The sequence below is a fragment of the Anneissia japonica genome, unplaced genomic scaffold, assembly GCF_011630105.1.
Source record: "Anneissia japonica isolate Jap-2015-1 unplaced genomic scaffold, ASM1163010v1 scaffold640_len1575945_cov177, whole genome shotgun sequence".
Lineage (NCBI taxonomy): Eukaryota > Metazoa > Echinodermata > Crinoidea > Comatulida > Comatulidae > Anneissia > Anneissia japonica.
In genome coordinates, this window is record NW_022684376.1 from 337,087 (window position 1) to 344,935 (window position 7,849).

At 32.5% G+C, this 7,849-nt stretch overlaps 1 protein-coding gene across 5 annotated transcripts; it reads right to left on the bottom strand.

The window, feature by feature from the left end:
- Positions 1 to 1,410: 1,410 nt before the first annotated feature.
- Positions 1,411 to 7,650, bottom strand: LOC117105294 (B-cell receptor-associated protein 31-like). Of its 5 annotated transcripts, none has more exons than XM_033246415.1 (8): positions 7,500 to 7,650; positions 7,005 to 7,110; positions 6,439 to 6,539; positions 5,028 to 5,166; positions 3,712 to 3,847; positions 2,871 to 2,994; positions 2,145 to 2,245; positions 1,411 to 1,967 (listed from the first exon to the last, which is right to left on the bottom strand). In XM_033246415.1, exons 2-8 carry the CDS (start codon positions 7,094 to 7,096, stop codon positions 1,923 to 1,925), a joined length of 738 nt encoding a protein of 245 aa, XP_033102306.1. In that variant the 5' UTR covers positions 7,097 to 7,110; positions 7,500 to 7,650; the 3' UTR covers positions 1,411 to 1,922. The 5 variants fall into 5 exon arrangements, with proteins under 5 accessions (XP_033102306.1, XP_033102314.1, XP_033102326.1 ...); XM_033246423.1 differs by lacking the exon at positions 7,500 to 7,650 and adding an exon at positions 7,430 to 7,470; XM_033246435.1 differs by lacking the exon at positions 7,500 to 7,650 and adding an exon at positions 7,357 to 7,465.
- Positions 7,651 to 7,849: the final 199 nt, after the last annotated feature.

Genomic DNA, 7,849 nt, shown 5'->3' on the forward strand with positions numbered 1-7,849 from the left:
TACTTTCTAGAAAATGATGGAAAAAATGAAATCTTTAATATTCTGGTTCAACAATAGAAGGTAATGCGTTTAAATTATTTAATCATGATTCATGGTAACTTCAATGCCTATTGTATATATGACAACCTTTATTATTCATATTATAAATACATAATGACTTAATCATTAACATCATTTGGTTTTGAATAATAAGTATACAGAAGAATTTAATAAATATCTTTATATACTGAAGAAGCAATGCAATATTGCAATATTTAGCGCTACTTGCTATGTCTGTTCACAAAATGGTAGTGGTCACGCAACGTCACACCGATTATGTCTACTGTTCATTTTTACACAACAATTGTGTATCTAGGGCTGTACACCTCCCCCAAAAAACTTTGCACTCCCAGTCTCCCTCCCCTCCCCCCTTCCACCCCCTGGCATCACCCATCAGAAATGTTTGAAGAAAAAATCTCACTCAAGTAATTAAAAAACCACCTATCACCTTATTTTTGACCTGGCACCCCCTCAATTTATCATAGAGCTCAGTCCCCTATTTCAAGATTTGTAGATACAACAATCCATGTGCAATGCATGTTCCTAGTGTTTATCTCATATAAATGCAAGATTCATGGATTTTGTGCTATATGAGCAGAAAAAAAAATTACCAATTAATCACATACATCTGAGATAATATCAATTAACATGCACTTTACTAGAGCATATGCACTTAGATATGAAATACCGCCTAGATGGTGTGACAACTTTTAAAGTTATACCACCAGTGGCACCAGAAAGAGACAGATGAAGGGTCTGGACCCACCTCAGCACTACGGGCTGGACCCACCAAGGCATAGCATTTTATGGCTACCTCTAGATGGCCAGATATGGCCCTTTTGGACTAACAACTGAATTTAATTACAATTTGTTCCTCTTATAGGTGTCTGACGGGGGATAATGTAGTATTTTACCATACTGTAATTAAGAAAATTTAGTTAAGCCCAAGCTTGCGACCTGAAACCTAGACTCAGAAATAACGGGCTGGTGTCCCGCGGGGGATAGTTTTTACCATAGTTTAAGGGCTTATAAATGTAAAGCACCTAGAGGGATCTGCGATCCATAATGTGCAATATAAATTCGGTTTTATTATTATTATTATTATTTATTTTTATTATTATATTAATTATAAATTTTATTATTATTATTATTTTGATTATTATCATTATTTTGATTATTATTATTTTACTTATTATTATTTTTATAATTACTATTGTTTCTATTATTATTAGTGTTTTAATATTATTATTTTATTATTATTATTATACGGTTACAGTTAATACGGTTAATATGGTTTTATTATTATTATTATTTATTATTATTATTATTATAAATTTTATAATTATTATTATTACTTTTATTATTATTTTGATTATTATTATTATTATTATTTTTATTATTATTATTGTTTTATTATTATTATTGTTTTTATTATTATTATTATTATTGTATTATTATTATTATCATTATTTTACAGCAGCGCTGTCTGCGTTGAGCTAAAGATGATTGTAATAGGTTGGTGGAAGATGCATGCCTTCCAATCCCAGATGCCTGTCTTCAAATCCTGTCAGATTCCAGAATTTTTTCTCATGACAAAACCCTACTTCATAAGCCTCTTCATGAGACTAGTTTATGTAGAGCATCATGTGTATATTTGTCATGTGAAAGGGATTGCCACCTATCTAATAGGGTAGTGATTAACTCGCTGGTCCTTGGCCAGGTGTCTAAAGGAATAGAGTAAAAATATATTTTTGTCTACGCTAAAATTTACCAAAAAAAAACCCTACAATTTCATTGCTCTTTTAAAATAATTAAATATTTTATCAACCATACCAAAAAGCAATATTAAAGCTTGATAAAAATTAATTTATTCATAAGATCCTTTAGTTGTCCTTCTTTGATTCTTCTCCTTGACCTTCTAACTGTTTCTGTAAAACAAAAAAATATTACAAAAGAAATTTGAAATTGTTTGCGTGTGATTTAAAATTAACTTCACTAATCATGGTCAATTTATAATTAATATACATTTATTGCTTATAGTAACTTATTAATAATCAATTTTTGTTCAATAATATGAACTATGAATATTAAATATTGAGGCCTACCTGTAGCTTGGCATGCTCTGTTAGAAGCCTATCATACTCAATATTAACCCCTTCAGCTTGCTTCCTGAAGGCTGCTAAGTCAAGCTTAGCTTTCTCCAACTCTGATGAAAAATTAATAACAATCGTATTAGCCTATTTATTGGAGAAAACAAAATTTCTTGCCACAACAAATACATGTTCCCAAGTTACAAATGGGTGTGTCTTTTATAGTGGGGGATCATTTTTTTGTGTCTTATACTGGAATGAATCAAGCTTTAGTTCTGGCAGTCAAGCTGCTTGCCTTCCAAACCATACCCACACCTGTATTCAACCAAAACAGGTGTCAGGTTACTATGGCATGAGGACCTCACATGACCTGAAATGATAAACTAGATTAGCAACACCAGGGGCTGCATGCAGAGGGGTAAATTGTACCGCTTTTAGTAAACAGTGATGGGAGGCTAAACTGGGTAAATGTATGAGGCCTAGGCTAGGCTAGAGAAGCGGAAGGTGGAAAAGGTAGAGGCAGACCCAGGATATATTCACTTCAAATGACCTTAGAGCAAAGGTCGAAAAATGTGTGTCGGATCAGGCCAGTTGAGCACATAGAATTAACGTCGAATGAAGAAAAGTTTACTCTGTGCTTGTAGTTGTATAGTTATAAGATATAATTTTTTACATAGTTTCCTATGAAGAACTTGGTTAAAAATATCCAATCTTAAGCTATTCTATATACAAGTGGATTACCATTGGTGAGGTTGGCAACCTCTTCTTTAGTAGATTTCAGTTCCTTGGTGACTTCGCTGTCAGCAACTGCAGCCACGACAACATCCGCCATTGAATTAGAACGCGACAATTTACGCTTGCTATCCTTGAATAAAAAACAGGTACAGCATATTAGACACAATTTTTGTTTCCACTCTATAGGATAAACATTTATTTAAAAAAAATATATACCGTATTTAGAATTCATGAATGCTTAAAAGACCGTAAATTCTGGTAGGTTCATTTAAGCTTTCTAAAAACGCTGACGCCTGAATACTTAATAATAATGTTGCTGGGAAGAGGTTACACTTATGAGTTTACTAGCCATTTCAGAGGCATCTGGCCTCCTCCACCTCTAGTGTGCGAGACTTCCAATATTACAGCCTTGCATTTTAGGTTCACCAAAGGCAAGGTTTCATTCGGTATGGAAATCTACTTGTATATTCTTGTTTTGTGAATAAATATGTGAATTATACACCTTAAGAACACACTATTACATCTATACTAATCAGAATGCCTTTCCTGTTTTTTGGGAAGGCACTATCACAAAGTCTTCTTTCAAACAAAATAACTATTTACTGGGCAAAATATTGATACATTATACGTTAAAAATCAGTTAATATGACATCTATTCTGTCAGAGTAAGAGTAAGCGTAAGTACAATATATTTAAACACTTTCTATTATCTACACTGTGTTTGATGTTATTATTGATTTCATTGTTATACATACAACACGAATGTCAGTGTATTTTGACGTGTGACAGACTAAAGGCCATTGGATTTTATTAGTATAGGTTGTTTATATCCTTTCTACTTTATTACCTTTTGCAATTCTTCTATTTCTTTCATCAGTTTCTGGGCCTGCTCAGAGGCCCCACGGGCCTGCTTTAGAGAGGCTTCATTCGAGGCTGTGAGAGTGGCTTCAATGGAGATCAACGTGCTTATTCTATTCAACACCCTACATGAACCCGTCAGAAGAAGAGAACGATCTTTAACCAACACTGTATTCATGGATACAGTAAACAGCATGGTTAAACGTATAGACTATCCTTGTTAAGGACAAACTCGTTAATATTCAATAATGAGGAAGGTTAAATGAATCTACATTATTAATGTTGGCTAATGCAATATTGAAAACTGACCATCATTTATTATTCATAGAGCTAATCAATATTCAATATTTCAGCTACTGATTAAACAAGCTGATGAATAATCATGAGTACAAGGAAGGTTAAAGAATATACATTATTAAAGTTGGCTAATGCAATACTGAAAACCGACAATCATTTATTATTCATAGAGCTAAGTATATTCAATATTTCAGCTGCTAATTAAATTAAATGAGAGCTGATGAATAATCATGAGTACAAGGAAGGTTAAACAATATTCATTATTAAAGTTAGCTAATGCAATATTGAAAAATGACAATTTATTATTCATGAGACCTAATGAATATTCAATATTTCAGCTCCTGATTATAATAAATGAGAGCTGATGAATAATCAGGCCAAGATACTTTGTCACATAAAAATGCGAGAATCGATTCCTCGGTACAGTAACATATAAAAAATAAATAAGAAAATACATAATTATAAAAAAACAAAGTCACATAAAAATACAATATGTGCACACATTACAATTAAAAAAAAAAGAAGATTACAATTTGAATTTATAATTTATTTATTATTTATTGTAATTTATTTCAATTTAAAAAAGATTAAAATTTGAATTATTTATTTATAATTTTTTTTATTGCAATTAATGTTATCACTAAAGTTTAAAAAATATATAATTAAATATTAGATAGTATCAAATAGAAATTTAAAAAGACAATATATTGCAATTGATATACTGTAAAAAAAATAAATATGAAAATTTGAAATTTAACACAAAAATTTACAACAGTCAAATTCAATAATGAGTTATTGCAAAAGTAGAATTATCTGTCAAATTAGTTATTAAAAAGGCGAATTGCTAATGAAATAAAAGAGTATTTGAATGTATTTGTTTTGACAAACGGATGACGTAGTCTATCAGAATTGCAAAAAATGAAAGTGTTATGAAGGAGATGTGTGGCATCAGAGATAATGTAATACTTGGGTACAAGGAATATTAAACTTACAAATTTAGGAACTTACCACAGCAGAAGGACTGCAAATCCAGATATGTAGAGGTTTCTTTGAGCTCGGAACATCTTCATGTTCATCGAAGTCTCTGCCTCAGGAAGGTTGATGTCAACTTTTGTGCCGGAGTATTTTCTAATCTCACGAATTGCATCTTCAAAGAATATATCAAAATAATTATTTGTATAATACTATAATGAAAAATAATTTTTTTTTTTTAACATTACAGTACAGTAATAACAAATCTTCATTAAATTAACTTTATGAATAGAATTAATAACTGATACAAAATTTAAACAATATTAATTTTGTCCCTACATGAAATTCCGGATTTACATTATCAATATCATAACTACTGTAGATGAATGTACCAATATTATATCAAGATTCATTAACACAAAAGTTTGTGGAGAATAGTTTCCAACAGACCCTGTATACCAGCCAACTTTGCGCAAGACAAAAAGAAAAAAAAACTAATTTGTATATAGCTCCCTCTATGTAAATAAATATCACAAAATAGAGTGCCCTCAATATTATTTTTTTCTAATTGTAGTGATCGAACTGCTACTGATTACAGTTGTCGGTCGGTAAAGCTTAGTTAACATAAATTTATAATAAGGCCTGTGTCCACATTTTAATGATGAACTCGCATCATTTTTTATGAATTTTAGCATAATAATCTGCCGTACATTTCATCTTTTAAACATTTTTTTAGATGCATGAGACAATACAACGTTGGCGTGAGATGTTAACAGTGTCTCAAGCATCGGACTCATGCATTATACGTGAGAGTTGGCAGGTGTACCCTGTCACTCGTGGGAGACTTGAGAGCCTCTGTAATTTGGCAACTAGTAATCATTTCGTTCAAACTCAGTTACCCAATATACGTTCCCATTGAGTGGAGGGAGAAAATAAAACTGCCTTGTTCAAGGACAAATTCTGCAACAGACTTGTACCTTGTTTTGCAAACTCATTTTTTTAAAGATCGTCAGAGGAGGGCGGAAAAAGAATAAAAATATAATTTATTTTTCTTATATTTAGAAAATGTTTTTGTCAAAACATCCAGACAGAGGAGAAAATAAAAATAAAATTTTAATGGTGAATGTAAAGAGTGTAGTAATGGGATGGTTAAATGCTTTAAATTTATATAATTAGGAAGAAACATACATATCTTTAAAAATGTTGGAGATTTTAAGGCAGCAACAGGCGTAACAAAAAAAAAACTTTTATTTCTTTCTGAAAATTCCATTTTTCTGTGGCGACGGGTGCTATACTTGGTAAAAATTAAAATTTTATTTAATTCTAAATCATCAATATCGGTGGGCGGTAGGTTCGCTAAACAAGGTACTGTATAAGGAAAGTCTTGCCTAATTTTATAAATTCTATCATATTTTTCACTCTCATTTGCGTCACCCTCTAAACTTACCTACAAAGAGTAAAATGAGGAGAAACGTAACAAATTTTAAGTACAGATGAGCATATGCTGTCACTATGTTCAACCATCGAGATCGGAAAATCTTCTGCCACCTGAAATAGACAAACAGACATCAAACACTTTAAAATCAAAGACAACAACTTTCTATCACCTGTTTGCTTTTGGCTGCATCTTGTACATTCCTGATCAGTGATAACTTTTGATCCAATGGGATCACACAGGTGTGCACCCCCCTCCCCAGACCCAATCGAACTGTAATTTTAAACTGCGCTGGAAATACTGTACATCCTTGCATTTTAGGCAGGCTAGAGATCCGTCTTTCCGTCCGTCCATATGTAAGGGCCTTTTTCCACAGCGATTTTTCCAAAAATTAGGCGTTGACTATCTCGAAATTTTATGCTGTAATTATGACTCTGTGCATATACTTTATGGCAATACAATAGGATGAATATTAACTTGTGTTTTTTTGAGACAACATACTTCCTTTCAAAATAGCTGCTTTTCCCGGCAAATAAAAAGGATGATAGAAAACAATCTCTATTCCATGAGATACTTACATGTATGCTTTAATGAAAGGTAACATGAGAAGAACAAGTAAGAAAATCTCAAAGTAGAGAAATCCAGCAACAAAATTCCACTGTAAAGACATCTTTTTGTTGAATTCTGTGAGGAGTAAACAGAGCAGAACATTTTATTTTATTGTTGCAATTGGAAAGGCTATTCTGGGCAAAGACCTTAAATACCTTACCTTAGTTAGTGATTACTAATTTACTCTACTATTTAGGTTAGGCCTAGGCCAGGGAGGTTCAAAAAGGCATAGACCTAGTTTAGAACCAGTCAATGCCAACCGGGGCGACCGTGCCCTTCATTTATGTTTCCTACTACTAGGCCTAGGCCCATCAGATGAGCCTGGCTTAGCCACTCGATGACGAGGAGGGCCTATGTTCTGTCAAGTACAGCAGTTGCAGCTAGGCTACCTTACACAATGTTCAACTTCATTGACGCCAGTTTCAATAGTGTAATTTATTCATTAACAAGAATTACAACAGTACCTGTATTTATCTATCAGATGGCGTTAAAATCAGCGCTATAAATAGTTTATTGTTCAATATGATGCGCTGTGTGGCTCTCCTTGTCCCTTCGTCCACGACATCCTAACCCTTAACCCCACCACTATAATGGTCGAATCCGGGTTTAATTCGGTTTACTATCGTATATATAGATGTCTAAAGTGTCCAATTACTGTTACAGTACCACCAAAAATCAAAACAAAACAAAACTGTGTTGTGTTTATATCAAAAAAGATGAAAAATGTTTGTCTTGTTAATTGCCTATATTTTGCTGATGCCAGCCTCATCTGCTGATGCTGATCAGCATCATATATATATAGCTACAACTATAG